The sequence below is a fragment of the Garra rufa genome, chromosome 1 (genome assembly GCF_049309525.1).
Source record: "Garra rufa chromosome 1, GarRuf1.0, whole genome shotgun sequence".
Taxonomy (NCBI): Eukaryota; Metazoa; Chordata; class Actinopteri; order Cypriniformes; family Cyprinidae; genus Garra; species Garra rufa.
Genome location: NC_133361.1, coordinates 36,025,793 through 36,045,397, shown reverse-complemented (window position 1 = coordinate 36,045,397; position 19,605 = coordinate 36,025,793). Strand labels below are relative to the sequence as shown.

The 19,605-nt window shown below is 37.9% G+C and overlaps 1 protein-coding gene across 1 annotated transcript in view; it reads right to left on the bottom strand.

Moving 5' to 3' along the window:
* The window catches only part of caskin1 (CASK interacting protein 1), a 121,511-nt gene that overhangs the window by 52,474 nt on the left and 49,432 nt on the right, over nt 1-19,605 (bottom strand). Inside the window, exon 2 of the mRNA XM_073839460.1 lies at nt 5,486-5,537. Coding sequence (XP_073695561.1) covers nt 5,486-5,537 — 52 coding nt within the window. The remainder of the gene's footprint in view (nt 1-5,485; nt 5,538-19,605) is intronic.

Genomic DNA, 19,605 nt, shown 5'->3' with positions numbered 1-19,605 from the left:
TCAAATCTTCTGACTGTTACCGATATACATCACTAGGTAACACATTAGCATAATCTCTGACCTGCCCACAAACACTTCCGCTAGTTAGTGTGTTTACATCATGCCGAGAAGATGCTGTTATGAGTTGTGAAAGCAAGTTTATTTTGTTTTCATTGCCAAAAGATGATGATGTGAAGAATCAGTGGTTAAAATTAATTTTTCCCACGATACCAAAACAATACAATTGAAAAATTTTGTTGTGCTTGTCATTTTAGCGAGGACTGCTTCTCTAAACATGGCTTTTATCTTCTTTAGCTTATAATCTTCTTAATTTGGACTAACAAGCGTCTCCAAACCACAACCTGTAAGTACGATTGATACGTTATGTGTATCGTTTCAAGTGAGCGCTCAAAATAGTTTTTTTGTGCTAATATGTCAAGCTTTAGGTTTACAGCCCTGCTGAAAAAACCAGCATATGCTGGTTTTTTCAGCAGGGAGGTAAACCATGATATTAATTACTGAAATAGTTCTGCTAATTCACTGTGAACCCACTATTTCCTAAGAATGTGTCGATTAATGTAGACTGTTGTTGTTCTAATTACTTCGTTTAATAATAAAGAATGTAGCTTAGACATATTTTGGTTTACAAATTGTATTGTTTCATCAGTTGGTCATGTTAGCACTCAGCTAACTCATCCACCATTATTGTTTTGTTATTTGTTTACAGTTTAGCAGCTAAACTTTAGCTGTGGGCAAGATTCGCTTGCATAAGTGTTAAACAAAATGTTTTTTTTTTTTTCATTAAGAATGGACTGGAGCACTATACTATTGTTTTATGTAAAGGTGCATGCTTAGGATTGCCAGGTTTTCACAACAAAAGTCTATTTTTTGTCAGGTTTTTGTCAGTGTTCCCCTGGTAAATTTGCATTCCAGGAGCTAAATATGATGTTATTGGGGTCGCTTCAACCCGCGACATCAAAAACAACGGCAGACTTGGCAACACAGATGGTAGCACTCGCTAACTTGCTCAAGTACTCCTCTCTGTACCAATCACAACAGGCTTGGCCAGCTGACCAATCAAAGCAGAGTAGGCTTATGAAAGGGGCGTGTTTACAGACATTACACTCAAAACAGAATCAAACGAACAATTGACAAATGACTCTATGCATAAATGTATATTCTGAGAAAATGATGTTTTCTGACCTTAGATGCATTTAAACCTGTTGTAGGGGACTCCAACACAATATTAGGACACTTTAAAAAAAAACATACGACCTGCTCTTTAAGAGCAGATGATGGTTGATCCATGTGCAGCTCTTCAGCGTAATCTTCACAGGGCCTCTCAGTCACAGGGGGTGTGAGATATTAAAGTGATCACAGGGGAGGGTGATGTTGATGTCAGACTGTCATTTCAAGGCTGGAGGGACCAACACCCAACCTGGCAGTTTAACCTCAGAAACGAGGGATCATCCCACACTCCATTTTCTCATTGCTGCTGCTCTTTTCTCCACTCAGCAGACAACATAATTTCATCTCTGCTTAGAAAGCAATAGTCTATGGAGAAGGAATTAATGCGCAAGTCATTTATCTTGCTGATACAAATGTGAGCTGGGCCTGAGGAAGGCTGATCGTGTAAATACTGTACATGGCGCGTGTGAGGATTCGGGCTGTGCGGAGGCATCCGTCGGTTTAGAGTTACAGCTTTCATTTCCTTAAAACTCATGAAGCAGAGCTGTGATGATGAATGCCACCGTTGTTCGGGGACAGTGATCAATAGAAGAGATTTTTTAATTATTCTGCAGGTTTCACAGCTTGACAGACTACAGCAAAATAAAAAAGCCTTTGATCTGTGGATCTCTGAGCTCAAAGCAGGACAGCACCATAGTGTGACTGGTGGGTGTGTTGTTGTGATTGGTTTAAGGGTAGTTTTGTTAGATGATGTTTGTGTATTTGCGCCTGACTGCATATGTGTGAGAGTGCGTCAGTGCGTGTTTGCCTATCCGTCTGCGCATGTGAGAATCAGTAAGTGTTTATGGCAGTCTGCCCATCCACTGTGCGCACGAATGTGCTTTTGTGTGAGGTGCAAATTCTGTGAAATTCTGTCTTCGCCACAACGCCTTCAGTGGCTGGACAAAAGGCTGTGCTCATCACACTGACCACAGAATGGGAAAAAAGGAACCTTTTGGCCCAGCCAAATGTTTTTTTAGCTGACGTTAGATAATAGGGCTGTACGATATTTATCGTCTACGCTCTTGTTGCTTTAATGATGTGCGAGTATGTCACTCAACTTGCAAAAAACAAACAAAAGCACGCCTTAAGTCCAAAAGCATTCACTGTGATGAAGAATGCATTTAGAATGGCCATGTAATTCAGGTTATAAAAGCAAATAATACTGCTGTCTGGGTTTTTTGTTTTATATATTTATAAGATCTGATACAGATACAGCTGAAGTCAAAAGTTTACATACAGAATCTGCAAAATGTTCATTATTTTACCAAAATAAGAGGGATCATACAAAATGCATGTTATTTTTTATTTAGTATTATTTTATTTAGTAACATTTACATATAGTCCACAAGAGAAAATAATGGTTTAATTTATAAAAATGACCCCGCTCAAAAGTTTACATACACCTGTTTCTTAATACTGTGTTGTTACCTGAATGATCCACAGCTTGTTTTTGTTTAGTGATAGTTGTTCATGAGTCCCTTGATTGTAACTACATGTAAATGTCTTATATGTGAAATATCTTATTCAGGTCAGTACTAAAGAAAAAACAACATGGATTTTGTATGGTCCCTCTTATAATTAACATTTTGCAGATGCTGCAAGGTGTATGTAAACCTTTGTCTTCAACTGTAAGAAATATCACACAAATGCTGAATATTAGCACAAGATATCAGATTTTATACAACAGTTCAACAAAAAAGCTTTTTCTGTTTTGCAAACAAAATTAGTTCCAAGTCGGAGCAGAACATTTGCGTATATTAGAGAAACGCTACTGTGAACACTGTACTCTTGAAAGAAAGTGTTGCTGAATGAATCATTTGACTCAGTGATTCAATGATCCATTCATAAAGACAATCACTTGCTTCGTTTCTAAATGAATCAGCCATTTTGAACATTTCGTTTAAAGTAATGAATCAATACATCACTCATTAAGACTCATTATACTGAGATTTTTTTTGTCAGTATCGCACACCCCTACTAAATAAAGATGGTCGTTCAGGTCAATTTCGAACTTAGTAACAGCTCTGAATGACTGACTGATTCTAAATCAAAAGGCTAACTCATGTCTGACCGATTTATTAAAAACAACTGATTCATAAAAGTCAATTCCTCCCAAACTCACACTCTATTAAACTTCTTTTAATGTTTTGCTTAAAAAGGTGAGTCTTTGGTACATTTACTCACCACTTCATTATAATTAAGCATCGATTATGTTTAAATTAAAGAGCAGTTATGGATTAACACTGCTCTGTAATGTAAGTTATATGGAGGTGAGTTGGATAAACAGAAGAATAATACGAGTGTGACTGAAAGATTCATAGGAGTCAATTCTTCCCAAATTCACACTCTGTCTATTGTTTTGTATGACACTGTAACAAGATGAAATCACAGAGAAGCTGTTTACATCTTTGATTTGACTAGCTTGGTATTGAATCCCCTTTTTTTATTCCATCTTTTTACTAAGCTGCATCAACAGAAATAACTGACCGTGCAGCACTAAAAACATTTACGCTTCAACCCAGGTGTCTTTCTGCTATCTGCCAAACCACAAACCACCATTTGCATTATATCTCAACACAGAATCTTCTTTTCAGCTGTGCTGTACTCAAGAAAAACTACCATAGAGTGCATGATTAACAACCAATAAGTACACCATTACAACATCCATCTGAAAAAATCGACAGGATACGTGGAACAAAGCATCCCAACAAATGGCTGATTCAACTCTCTATGATGTTAGTACAAATAACACACGGCCACAAATAACACAGCTCTCTTCCTCTGAAATACATTGGATAGAACTGAACAAACATCAAGCGTGACTGAAAGAGTTATTGAATGTGGCAGAACCAATTTGGATAAGAGCAAATATTTCATACTCATAATCTAGCTAGACTCTTATCAGCAATCGACATACAATTATGCTGTGCAATATACAGTCCTAAAGAGCATTTGGACAATTAAATCACATTTTAAAAGGTATACTATAGAATTATGGACTCTTTATTGCTATCTGTGGTTTAAACATAAAATAGTAATAGGGTTTTATTTTTCAATGTTCATAGACATTTTCTACCAAATCTCATTGAACAGCTCTGAATATCAAACATTATAGGCTTACTGTAAAGCAGGAACTTTTGGGGGGTTTGAATGCATTAGTATTTCATTGATTTCTAACTAAAAATATCATGTCAAAAAGAATATATGTGACCCTGGATCACAAAACCAGTCTTAAGTAGCACGGGTATATTTGTAGCAGTAGGCAAAAATACATTGTATGGGTCAAAATATTCAATTTTTTTTTATGCCAAAAATCATTAGGATATTACATTAAGTAAAGATCATGTTCCATGAAGACATTTTGTACATTTTCTAAATATATCAAAACTTAATTTTTGATTAGTAATATGCGTTGCTAAGAACTTCATTTAGACAACTTTAAAGGCTTGATTTTTTTTTTTTTTTTTTTGCATCTTCAGATTGCAGATTTTGAAATAGTTGTGTCTCTGCCAAATACTGTCCTAACAAACCATACATCAATAGAAAGCTTATTTATTCAGCTTTCAGATGATGTATAAATCACCCTTATGACTGATTATGTTGTCCAGGGTTACATATTTCAAAGGAAAAAAATAATACATGTACAGTAGTAACATGTTTCATTAACATTTGACAACCAAAAAGGGTTCAAATACTTTTGCCTTCATTCTAAGCAGTATATCTGTCTCTTTACAATTTAAAATCTAATACATTTCTTTTAATGTTTTGCTTAAAAAGTGTGTCTGTGATACATTTATTTACAAAAATGCATTTTCTATGAAGATATTTTGTAAATTTCCTACGGTAAATATATCAAAACTTAATTTTTGCTTCGTAATATGCATTGCTGAGAACTTTCATTTTGGATTTTTTGCACCCTCAGATTCCAGATTTTCAATAGTTGTATCTCGGCCAAATGTTTTGCTTAAAGTGTCTCTGATACATTTATTTACAAAAATACAATTTTTTAATCACTGTATAATAATTAAGCATTGATTAGGTTCAAATTAAAGTGCTGTTATGGATCAACACGGTTCTGTAATGTACATGGAGGTAAGTTGGATAAAAAGAAGAAAGATAGTGGCTGGGAAAGAGACTTGGATAAAGTTTTTCTAAACCAACAATCACACATGAGCTCTGGCAGATCCTAAGGATATTTGGCAGCCAGACAGGAACGATCATGTTTACAAGAGCCTGCCACATGGAGCCATATAAAGTCCTTATATGTCCCACTCACCCATCAGTGTCCTGGAAGTTGACGTTCACCTTCTTGGCAGAGCCCAGCAACTCTAAAGAAAGAAGAGAGAGAAAGAAGAATGAGTACGATTAAAAACCAACAATAGTAGACTGTGCGAGTAAGGACATTTCACAGCATGTTCTATGATAGTAGGGTTTATACAGTTTTAATAACAACATTTACACAAGCAAGTGTTTGAGGCCAGTGAATTTGATTTAGGGCTTGAATTTCCCATTTGCAGTGGAAAATTCTCTATTTTAGGACTACTTTGAGTACACACTAGAATACTGAGTGTACTAGAGCTGCATGACCAGCAGTGAATATCACATACTTCAAACCTAAAACTCTGCACTGCCTTTAGCTTCCAAATGAAAACCCTTGGGATGAGTCTATGATCATTTTTGGTGCATGATCAATGATTGAAATGTATACTTTTACATAAACATTGTAAAAACCTCATAGTTTGGGCATGCTAATTAGAAAGGAAGAACAACAGGATAATCATTCTTCTCAGCTGTGTGGGCCAGAACTATTGTTCAGCATTGTCAGTTACCCATACATCCTTGTCACACCCAAGAAAAAAGCAAATACTTTTACTGTGATTTGAGGTTATACACCATGACCGTTTTTAGCTTGCATTCATATGGAGCTGCGTTGATGCCAAACTGTCCTGTTTCCCAGCAGACACGGGGGAGAACGCTATGCTTGTCTCTAAGGGCCGCTCACTCCATCACTTCCCCTAACAGCAACACAGCCATAAAAGAGACTCTGTGGAGCACTGAATACTGGTGTTGCATTTTCTTCCACCCATAAATCACTCATGCTTCACTCACAGCGCCACCAGGGGACCAGGATGCAGGTTTTAAGGAAGGGTTCAGCAACCTTGTTCCTCGGTGCACAAATGCAGAATCTATAAGGCTGAATCAGATACAAATAAAGCCCTATTTGTTCACTATTCTGATCTAGTATATGTGATCCTGGACCACAAAACCAGTCTTAAGTAGCACAGGTATATTTGTAGCAATAGCCAAAAACACATTGTATGGGTCAAAATTATAAAAAAATGTTATGCCAAAAATCATTATGATATTAAATAAAGATCATGTTCTATGAAGATATTTTGTCAATTTTCTACCATAAATATATCAAAACTTATTTTTTGATTAGTAATATGCATTGCTAAGAACTTCATTTAGACAACTTGAAAGGCGATTTTGTCAATATTTTGATATTTTTCAATACGGTCTTCAATGTCAAAAAATGTACCCTTATGACTGGGATATTAAGTAAAGATCATGTTCTATGAAGATATTTTGTAAATTTCCTACTGTAAATATATCAAAACTTAATTGTTTGATTAGTAATATGCATTGCTAAGAACTTTTTTTGCACCTTCAGATTGCAGATTTTCAAATAGTTGTGTCTCAACCAAATACTGTCCTAACAAACCATACATCAATGGAAAGCTTATAAATTAATAATTAATTTATAATAAATATAAATCATCATAAAACCCTTATGACTGGTTATGTTGTCCAGGGTCACATATTTCAAAGGAAAAAACAACACATGTACAGTAGTAACCTGTTTCATTAACATTTGACAACCAAAAAGGGTTCAAATATTTTTGCCTTAATTTTGAGCAGTATATCTGTCCCTTTACAATTTAAAATCTAATAAATTTCTTTCAATGTTTTGCTTAAACAGTGTGTCTCTGATACATTTATTTACAAAAAAGCATATTTTTAACCACTGTATAATAATTAAGCATTGATTCAGTTCAATTTAAAGAGCTGTTATGGATCAACACAGTATTCAATTAAAAAAAAATACTCTTATGACTGGTTTTGTGGTCCATGGTCGCATATGCTTATGGGGAGCTTATGATTATGTCATCATGACAAGAGCATTCAAATGTATTTTGTATATATAAATTACATTAATAAATAAAAAGAATAAAAAGTAGAAAATAAATAGAATAGAGAGAGCTAGTGTTAGATGGAAAAGTTAATAAAGTTAAAAAACCAGTAGATAGAACAGAAATACAATAGAGAGTGCAAATGTTAGAGGGCCTAGTGCAGATGGAAGAGATTTGTTCTCAGCCTTTTCTTGGAGATGGCTAAAGACTCAGCTGCTCGGATTGAGTTTGGCAGGTCATTCCACCAGCAGAGAACAGTTAAGGTAGAAGTCTGTGAAAGTGATTTTGTGCCTCTTTAAGATGCCACTATAATGTGCCATTTACTTGCAGATTGCAAACTTCTGGAGGGCACATAAGTCTGAAGTAGTGAAATTAGGTAAAGGGGCGCAGAGCCAAACTTCAATGCCTTGAATTTTATGCAAGCAGCTATTGGTAGCCAGTGCAAATTGATAAACAGAGGTGTGACATGCGCTCTGTTCGGCATGTTAAAGACTAATCTTGCTGTCGCATTCTGGATTAGTTGCAGAGGTTTGATGGAACTGGCTGGAAGACCTGCCAAGAAAGCATTGCAATAGTCCAGCCTGGATAGAACAAGATCTTGAACAAAGATTTTCCTAATGTTGTAAATGGCAAATCTGCAGGACTGAACAGTTCTAACAATGTGGTCTGTGAAATTCAGATGATCCTCAGTCACGACTCTAATGGCGCTTTTCCACTACACAGTACCAGCTCGCCTCGGCTCGACTCGGCTCTGTTTGGTTTTCCACTGTGTAAAAGTTGTACTTGTACCTCCACAATAGTACCTGGTTGTCATAGCGACGCTGCAGGAAACTGCCGTGACGTAATCTTCTACGCGACACACACCCTCTGTCTGCACCTCCTCGTTTGACCACGGCGTATTCTTCCGAGTTGCCATAATATGTAATGAATTGGATATGTCACGCAATCTCTGGCCAAACTTTTTAAAAATGGTGGGGTTATTCTGGATACTATTGCTGGCGCGTGCAATGATGACGCAGTGAATAGTGACGATTCTCTCTGACCAATCAGCAGTCTGCTGTGTTTTCACGTCACATTTTAGTATCGCCTCAGCTCGCTTGGAACCTCGCCGGAGGTGGTACGGAAAAAAGTACCTGGAAGCCGGTACAGGTACAACTTTTACACAGTGGAAAACCAAACAGAGCCGAGTCGAGCTGGTACTGTGTAGTGGAAAAGCGCCATAAGGTTCCTGGCTGTCCTGGAAAGTGTTATGGTTGATATTCCTAGCTGGATGGAGAAATTGTTATGAAGTGTTGAGATGGCTGAAACCACAAGCAGTTCTGTCTTGGCAAAGTCAAGTTGAAAGTGATGGTTCTTCATCCAGAAAGAAATGTCAATTAGATATTCTCAGATGCGAGTCACCATTGTCAGATCATCTGGTTGGATTGAGAAGATGAGTTGATGAAAAGTGATGATATGAAAAGTCATGTTTCTGAATGACTGAACCATGTAGACAGAGAAGAGAAGTGGTCCAAGAACTGAGCCCTGAGGCACCCCAGTAGTTAGATGTTGAGTCTTGGACACCTCACCCCTCTAAGATACCTTGAAGGACCTATCTGAGAGGTAAGACTCAAACCACTAGTGTGTGGTTCCTGAGATGCCAAGAGGGTTGACAGGAGGATCTGGTGGTTAACGTTTCACAACTTATACAAATTTAAATATGAGGTTGATTTGCCCAAAAAGTCACAGCAACCACGGTTCAACCAGTGGCTTGTATTTGAGGCTGGATCTGTTTGATCAACCAATAAGAGACAGGAAGAATGTTCAGGAAACCTTTTTGGAAACCGTCATAATTTGCTATTACGTTTGATGAACCATGAAGACCAGAAATTACACGTTTCAGCTTTAAGTACCTCACTGGCCTGTTTTCATGCTTCCGTTTATCCAACAATCATAGAGCCTTTGGCATGTTTGAGATTTCATCAATTAAACTGGTCTATAGGTGATAAAACCTTTAACACCTGGTAAACGGGCTTATAATATAAGCGGTGGAATTTGGAAGCGAATCAGAATATGCCATATGAGGTCCGTATTCCATCTGGAGTGGAGCTGCTCGCAGCAATCTGCATCAGTCAGCCTGAATACAGGGCTGTTTTAAGCAGCTGCTGCTCAATGTGACAGAGAACATCTGTGTGTCTTTTTCTGCTGTGTCTTTAACTCTTTCACCTCACAGGCCTGGCCTGACGTTTCCAAACAGAGCGCAGTGAGAACTGATATTAAATAAAACACAAAGATGGAGTAAGTCCCCAGTAAATGGCTGTCTAGGTTTATGGGGAAACAAGCGGGTGTTTCTATTTCAAGACGCAAAGGTTACAGAGGAGAATTTCTATCTATAGTGAGCTGCTCCCTTTGTGCTCCTGCTCTCCAAAGGTCTGTTTATCAACCTTTTGGCCTCTGAAATCAGACCTTCAGATGAAAGGTACTGGATGTTAGAACTGACCCCAATAATGGCAATGTGAAAAGTGCATACGTATGGATTCTACTTAGAATAGAGAATCTATTTTCACATCTTTTATCAATTATTCAGTTTTATGCATCAATAGGATGACTTATTACTGAAATCTTTTTCATTTTTAAATTGTGGGAAATAGTGATTTACTTTGCCTTATGTGAATACATATACAGTTTAAACCAAACACAGTTGAGGTCAAAGGTTTACCTACACCTTGTAGAATCTGCAAAATGTTAATTATTTTACCAAAATAAAAGGGATCATACAAAATGTATGTTATTTTTTATTTAGTACTGATCTGAATAAAGTATTTGACATGAAAGATCCCAAGAATTCTTAGGTTTTTCAGCATTTGTCTGTATTTGAACCCTTTCCAACAATGACTGCATGATTTCGGGATCCATCTTTTCAGACTGAAGTCAATTGAGGTACTACTATGCAACTTTTGCAGAAGGTTCAAACACTCACTGATGCTTCAGAAGGAAACACAAAGCATTAAGAGCCAAGGGGTGAAAACTTTTGAAAGAATGAAGATGTGTACATTTTTCTTATTTTGCCTAAATATATATAGAAGCTACAGAAGATACTTACATGTTTCCAAGAGGATAAAATGAGTTAAATATACCCTGATCTTCAAATTCAAAAAGTTTTACCCCCGGTTCTTAATGCATCCTGTTTTCTTCTGAAGCATCAGTGAGCATTTGAACCATCACTAATAGTTACATAGGAGTCCCTCAGTTGTCCTCAATGTGAAAAGATTGATCTCAAAAATCATACTAATTTTTACTCTGGAAATAATCCTTTAACAAAGAACTGAAAATTATACAATTCCTCAGACGTAAAAGCAATACAACTCAGTCTTAGCTTCGATGCACATATCTAAACTCTAGAGATCTCAAATCTGCCCAACTTTTCTAAGCACTGTTTTGTAGATGTGTCCCTTCAGATCTTTTTATAGTGCCCACAGTTAACCCTCTGGATATTGAGCAAAAATATGGGTCAGTAAAATCTGGTCTTCAAGACTGAAAACAAAAATTACATCACACTGACAGGCTCAGAACACAGACAGAACTGGGTTGCTTTGTTGCACGGAAATACTTAGAGGTACAAATATGAGCCTGGAGATGTTCTGGGGACAAGAGGAGGAGTTTTGCCTCTTCGTAAAAATTAATGAGCCCACAACAAATAGGGCCCAACATGTACTATTACAGTCTACTAGAGGTAAACAACAGCTGTCAAGTCTGAATACGTTTCCCCCAATAGCGCTCTAAACCTGAAATGACCTGAACTGAATGAAGTTTCTAACACAAGCACACAGAAGACAGATTGACTCCTTTTAGACTCCATCTAACACGCTTGAGACATGTCTTCTTAGAGGACTATGACAGGCTCTCCGTTGTTGCTTTGTTCTAAAAAATTGGGGAGGACAAAAGAGACCAATGCTCTAATGGAAAAATCAAAGAGCTGACTGCAAGACTAGAGACAGCAGCAAGGGGAGAAACAGCGAATGCTGCCCAGCCACGATTGATTCTGCATATCCGCTGTTCCCAGACAGAAGAATGTTATGAGATGTAGTGGAAAAGGTTCACTGTGACTCATCGCTCTCTCTCTGTCTGCAGGTTGTCCGAAGTGGGACAAGTGTAGAGTACTCTGTGATACACAGAAAAGGACAGGGTGAGGGATCACTGAAAGGCTCAGGGCATCATCTGTTGTTTAGAGGCTTTGTAGAGACATGCAGTTGGGAACAACTGGAGTGGCGATGGGTCAGAGGCATTGAGAGGTCTGAAGATGCCGGATGAAGCACAGCAAGGAAATGTGCTACGAGAAGAATGCATCTTATAGAACTGCAGCTGTGCTCTTTTGAATTTGCAGCAGACAGTGGAAATGCCTAAAAAACATCTTTAAATGGCTTCAAAGAAGTATTCCGTTTATTTTATAAGTCTACTCAGCCGTCTACACAGTACTGCATTATAGGAGTTGTGTTTCCCTACAAAAAGGTGTAAAAAAGGTATAAGTGAATTTACTGACACGTTTTGTCAATTTAATACATCTTGCTAAACAGTATTAAAAACAAGTATAAAAAAATATTAACCCCAAACTTTTTTGAATGGTACTGTACAAGCCACAAGGGGATTCTGAGGTCTTTGGCATCAAACAGTATCCAAAAATACAGTGATATTACCACTGTACCATGCTATTAGTACAACTATTAGTACTTTTGCTTAACAATCAGACTCCATCAGCAGCACAGCTAAACCTCCGAAACAGAGTGATACTCTGCACTGAATACTAAGCACTGAATATGTCCCACCACAGTTGAGCAGACTGTGACATTAGCACAATATGTGCAGGGGGGCTAATTTAATTTTGAACAGTACCAATAGGATTAACTAAGGCTTAAATTTGACAGACCATGTTTACAAACAAAACAACAGTACACATTACCCATACACCATGACCGACTGTGTGTACGGTAGCCAAGGGCATGAGGAAACTGCGACACATCTGGAATAACTTTAGCAGTCACCCACAACAAAGTGACTCACAGCTGGGCCTCATTAATACATGTTGTGTATGTACAAAAATGCATTTTAAAGACTGCAAATGCCACAATTCAGGATTTATATAATAATATTAGCTGGACTGAAGACTGAACTGCATGAAAAATAATCTGGTGCTAAAATAAATAAAACAGTAATGCTATATTTTACAATATTTTGGACAGTTTTAGGGTACCAAAGTACCAAAAATGATGACAAACTCCACATGATACCATCATTAAGCCATGGTACTTTCTGTGAAGTAAATTAGGTTAAAATGGAACAAGGTCAGCCAAGAAGAATATAAGCTAAGTGTTTAAAGTGCCCCTATTATGCCATTTTTAAGGTTTTAATATTGTCCTACAAAAGGTTTACATGCATATAAGGGCAAACAACGCTTTCGATTTCTCAAAACATGCATTTAATATTATCTAATTTTCCAGCGATTCTCAAACGATTCATTCAAAGCAGTTCAAAGATTCAGTCTCTCTAAACTTCTGTAACTTCTAAACTCCTGAACTGTTCATGTCTTTCTTTCTTTAAACGAAAAGAAATAAAGGTTTTTGAGGAAAACATTCTAGGATTTTCTCCATATAGTGGACTTGAATTGTGGTCAACGTGTTGAAGGTCCAAATTGCAGTTTCAATGCAGCTTTAAAGGGCTCTACATGATCCCAGCCAAGGAATAAGTGTCCTATCTAACAAAATGATTGGTCATTTTCTTAAAAATATAAAAATAATATATTTTTTAACCACAAATGCTCATCTTGCACTAGCTCTGCGATTTGCATGTGCATCATCATGCATTGCATAATCGCATTGGAAAAGTCATGTGCGGTTAGCTCTTTGGTTAAAAAATCTAGGATAGGGCGAAAACTCCATCTTATTTTCTCCTCCAACTTCAAAATTGTCCAACATCGTTGTTTTACGTTGACTTTCTTTGCACCTTCGCTTTGTAAACACTGGGATGCTACTTTGTGCATGATTATGTATTGTGTGAGGTCAAGCTAGTGCAAAATAAGCATTTTTTCAGAAAATGACTGATTGTTTTGCTAAATAAGACCTATATTACTCAGCTGGTATCATGTAGAGGCCTATGAAGCTGCATTGAAACTGCAGTTTGAACCTTCAACCTGTTGATCCTCATTAAAGTTCACTATATGTGACCCTGGACCACAAAACCAGTCTTAAGTCGCTGGGGTATATTTGTAGCAAAAGCCAAAAATACATTGTATGGGTCAAAATTATTGATTTTTCTTTTATGCCAAAATCATTAGGAAATTAAGTAAAGATCATGTTCCATGAAGATTTTTTGTAAAATTCATACTATAAATATATCAAAATGTAATTTTTGATTAGTAATATGCATTGTTAAGAACTTAATTTGGGGAACTTTAAAGGTGATTTTCTCAGTATTTTGATTTTTTTGCACCCTTAGATTCCAGATTTTCAAATAGATGTATCTCGGCCAAATATTGTCCTATCCTAACAAACCATACATCAATAGAATGCTTATTTATTGAGCTTTCATGTGATGTATACATCTCAGTTTTGTAAAATTTAACCTTATGACTGGTTTTGTGGTCCAGGGTCACATATGGAGAAAAATCCTGGAATGTTTTCCTCAAAAACCTTAATTTCTTTTCAACTGAAGAAAGAAAGACATAAACATCTCGGATGACATGGGGGTGAGTAAATTATCAGGAAATTTTCATTCTGAAAGTGAATTAATCCTTTAATTGCAAACTTCATATCTACCAACTTGGTTTGCATTATTTAAATAACAGAAATAACAGAAATTATTATATGGTTAAGTGTGTAATTAATTCAATGAATTATATATATTGACTTCCAATTTCTAAATAAAAGAATGAATGAATAAATAAATACACACACAATTAGATTTCTCCTCAAATCATGCAGCCCTGCTGCCAAAATATACTACAAATGTTCCAATATTGCTCTTTTCTCAGCTTTATTTTGTGTATTCACTAGCCAATAAACTGAAAACAGACTTTGTTGTTAACCAACGGTTAGGGCTCAGAATCCCCTCTCATATGGGGATACAAAAACAGCAGTACATTTTGAAAGAGGCCTAACTTCATAAGCACAAACAAAACAAAAGCACTTTAAAATACTTCAGTAAAAAAAAATAAAAGTTGCTAAAAGCCAAAGAGACTGATTATAAAGCTGCATTTGCACTGGCTTGCCAGCATTGATTGATGTCTCTGGGGTTGAGGAAAATGGCCTACTGGGAAAGCAAACAATAGTTCAGCTAAACTTAGCAACAACTCACTTTCACATCCCATTTCACATTCATTTACATCATTTAGCATCAAAGTTCATTTCTCGGTGTCAAGCTCTCTGCTTGTATTATAGCAGCAGGAAAATGTCCACACCTCCAGAGCCGTTACTTTGGGGCTTTCCCAGAATGCACACAATGAGACCCCTTCATCCGCTCTGACTGCTGAGGTCTGTGCTTCACGCTACACAGCACACATAAGCACACTAATGAAGACATTTCTGCTTCCAGTGTGAGCTACACGACACACATCTTTACATGCAGGGCCCCGCGGTGTGAACACAACACATTTGTTCATTCAGAAGGAAGACAGAGTGAATGAGAAAGACGAAAAGGAAGGCATCCTGTGAGAGGCGCTCTTCCTACAATCCAATCAACTGAATGCTGACAGCGAATCAAACAGATCAGAAACAGGCACAGACTCCAGCCCAGGGAGGGAATGGCTCCAAGTGTCAAAGTACCTTGGGAGCAGTTCCCATTTCATGCTCGTGAACTGGCCTGATTGTGATCACCCTCAACGGCCATTTCAAACAGAATTGGGGTGAAACCAAACCTCATATCGGGGCTTGGTGCCGGCACGACTGGCAGGTGGCTAATAGTAACGTTTGAGCCTCCATGGCGCTGGCAGCGCCGATGGAAAGTGATTAGTTAAAGCTTGGCCCCGTTCCTTTGCTTTGCCTCTTCTCTTGGCTAGTGGATGGTGGGGCGGCTCTTCCATGGACTGAAATGCTCCCCAGCCAGCTGCTCTATCTTGCTCCACTATTTCCCAGTCTCAAATCACTTTACACACTCCATCCACACATTCGTTTAATCAAACTTTCACTTTGCTTTCACTGCAAAGTACTCCCAAAGTAAAAAGGGGATTTAAGAGTATGCATGGTGTCTTTTGGACCTGCATAGGATGCTTTGTAGTGGTGTCCCAATTTAGTTTAACCAATGGTTCAAAGTTTAGCATATCAGAACGTCCTTGCTGTTAGACGCTATAACTAAACAATTTGACTTGGTGGACACCTGGTGCAATGCGATGCCAGGTGCAACGCAAGAGTTTTTTGCTTGTTTTAGCCCGACGCAGTTATCATTTTCACGCCCAGCGCCACGTTGTTTAAATAGCAAATGCACTTGGACCCATCTGTTCACCCATGTGTGTGCTGTTCTGAAAATAAGGTGTGTTCAAGCGTATTGTTGGTGCGTTGCTATTTTCAGGCAACTGAAAATGATTGCACTATTGACCAACTAAAACCTGATCTAAAATCAATGGCGCAGTATTCTATTTTATTTGTTTAAAGGGAGTGGTATTAATATGCACCTATAGGCGGGTGCACAACGCGTGTACACTCTGCTTATTACAAAAGTGGATTCGGATACAGATTTATACAACGGTTCTTTCTGGTTCTTGAATTTGATTGGCTGATAGGAGTGTTGATATTAGAGTCCAACAGAACTCGAACAGCTGTTTCAGAAATTGCATATTTCTCACATAGCAGGCACCGAAATTCATTGTATTTTTATAAATAATAATATTAATAAAATACAGTTGTGCTTATAAGTTTACATACCCCTTGCTGAATATGCAAAATGTTAATAATTTTAACAAAATAAGAGGGATCATGAAAATTTAATGTTATTTTTTTATTTAGTACTGTCCTGAATAAGCCATTTCACATAACAGATCCATGAGAGATCCATCTTTTCACGCTGAGGACAATTGAGGGACTCATACATAACTATTACAAAAGAAGCAACACCATGCAAGAGTCGGGGGGTGTAAACTTTTTGAATTGGATGATCAGGGTAAAGTGTACATATATTGTCTTCTGGGGCACATGTTATATGTATGTAGCTTCTGAAGTGTAATACTAAATAGGAAAAAAAAATCTGTAAACAAAATTAGAAAATTTACACATCCTGTTCAAAAGTTTACACCCCCTGGCTCTTAATGCATTGTGTTGCCTTCTTAAGCATCAGTAAATGTTTTCACCTTTTGTAATAGTTATGTATGAGTTCCTCAGTTGTTCTCAGTGTGGAAAGATGGCTCTCAGAATCATATAGTCATTTTTGGAAAGTGTTCAAATATGCAGAAGATGTAGGAAAAAATTACATGCAATTTTTCTCTTATTTTGTTAAAAATATTAGCATATTCAGCAAGGGGTATTTAAACTTATGAGCACAACTGTACATGTATGTGTGTGTGTGTGTGTGTATGTTTATGTATTTGCATTATAATATTCAAAAGCTTGGGGCCAGTCAGATTGTTTTAAATAAACTGATTTATTCATCAAAGACATATTAAACTGACCAAAAGCGACAGTTAAGACAGTTACAGTTAAGTGTTAAAGATTTATATTTTAAATAAATACTGTTCTTTTGAACTTTCTGTACATAAAATATTCCTGAAAAAAAGGATCACAGTATCTGCAAAAATATTAAGCAACATGGATAATAAGAAAAGTCCCTTGAGCGGCAAATTAGCATATTAGAATGCTTTCTGAAGAATGTGTCATGTGACACTGAAGACTGCTAAAAATACAGCTTTGTAATAATTTTTCACAATACTGTTTTACTGTAATAAATAAAAGCAGCCTTGATGAGCAAATGTCTTTGTAAGAATTGTTCTTTGTCAGAACCCTGGCTCTTGCGTCAGCAGCAGCACCACATGTACTGTATGCATCAGAATACTCTTGTGAGCGTGCGCCAAAGACTGACATGGAAGAGAAGAAATTGATGAATAAAGTTGTTATTTTTGTTTTTCTGCGCACAAAACGTATTTTTGCAGCTTCATAACATTACGGTTGAACCACTGATGTCACGTGGACTATTTCAACAATGTCCTTACTACCATTCTGGGCCTTGAATGTGTCAGTTGCATTGCTGTCTATGCAGGGTCAGAAAGCTCTCGGATTTCATCAAAAATATCTTAATTTGTTCTAAAAATTGAACGAAGGTCTTAAGGGTTTGGAACAACATGAGGGTGAGTAATTAACAAAATGTTTATTTTTGCATGAACTATCCATTTAATTCTACATCCATATCAGTCACAAAAACGTAATTGTATTATGGTAGATGTGCCCAAATTTTATGGAGGGCTCTCAAAAGCATAAGAAGATGTGTTTTTCGTTATCAGATTGTTTAGTTCTCTTTTTTAACTTGTGCTGTCACTGTATTATCAGGGGAGTTGAAGGGAGTTTTGTTTTGGGTTGTTTTGATTCCTCAGTGCATAACCTCAGGACCTCCTCCTCAGCTCTCTCCCAAAAATATCTCATCTGTGCTGTGTGTCCAAACAAAAAAGCAAAACCATTTGTCTCAGATAGAGGACGTATATGATAAAACGTGAGCAAGTCAACAGCGGTTTGCCCCTCAGTGGTGGAGCGCAGCTTGACTGCTCTGTAGCAGTAAGCAGCTTTTGATCCAGTTTGACCCCGCTTTTTCCTGCTTCCTGAACTTCCCGTGGAGCCATTTCCCTTCCAGGTAAAACAGAGGAGACCATCTGGTGCTCTTCCCGTGGGGTTATTCCGGGATTTCACCTTCCTGTAACCCACACACAAGTTTTATATCAAGCTTGCATCAAATAATTTTGTTCTTGACGAGAAGCCACTGAGGTGTATAAAGGTTTCGACAGTGTTTTATGCAAAAGTGCAGTAATATTTTAGGCAAAGCAGCTCTCTTCTCATGTCTTTTGTAGAGCTGTAATGGAGTTGCTAGGCAACAAGCATCATCTACCTCTTCCTACACATGTGCACAAAAATTAGTGCATCGCACCCACACAATCCCTTCAACACTCTGTTACTTTCAACACACACAAACACGCTCACAAAACCGGACAGATTCTGAGAAAAAGCTTCTTACATACCCACCTATTTTTCTGTCAAGTCCCTGCGGCACTACACGAAGCCAAACAAACCCTCCAAACCCTCTTCGTAATGGCATGTTAGCATGCATAAAGGTTCATTTCTCAAGTACCATTGGCCAAGAGTGTTAGTGCAGAGCTGCGTCTCCTCAAGGGATCCACAGCCCACAGGTGAGTCTGCCTCTCCTCGTATGCTGATAGCTAATCTATTTCCCACAGCACTGCTGCCAAGGCTAGAGAAGCCTCATTGATCATTCCCAAATTACAGAGGCTGCATACCCAGCATGCATCAGCTCTATCCTGCTGAGATCCAGTGCTCTATCTCTGCATAAGGATTGTGTGGGTTTGCCATAGAGGCAACGGGCAGATTTCTGTGTAGGCTTGCACTACGTGATGAATGTTTACTCAGTTAAAAGCACACTGTGGCGTGCGTAGTACATTTTGCAAACCACTGCAATGATCTCCTTACAGAGGGCCTCAGAGGAGGATGCAACATAGCAGCCTCGCTTAACATACACATATCTCTGATGAAAAATGGGTGTTCTGATATTAGCTGGGTTAAATGGTTTGGCTGGTCTCCCAGCCTAGTCTAATTGGCTTAGTTGGTCTCTGAGTCTAGCCATGCTTGGGTATGATGGTTTAACTGGTGTCCTAGCTTTGTGTAACTGCTTTAGACTGGTCTCTGAACCTGGCCTAGCTGGTGTATGGTGATTTAACTGGTCTCCCAGCCTAGTCTAACTGGTTTAGATTGTCTCTCAGGCTGGCCTAGCTGATATATACTGGTTTAACTTGCATTTCCCAGCCTAGTGTAACTGCTTTAGACTGGTCCCCTGAGCCTAACTTAGCTGGTGTATGCTGGTTTGACTGGTCTCCGAGCCAAGTCTAACTGGTTTAGACTGGTCTCTGAACCTGGCCTGGCTGGTGTATGCCTAGTTTAACTGCTTTCCCAGCCTAGTCTAACTTGTTTAGACTGGTCTCTAAGCCTGACCTAGCCAGTGTATGCTAGTTTAACTGATCTTCCAGTCT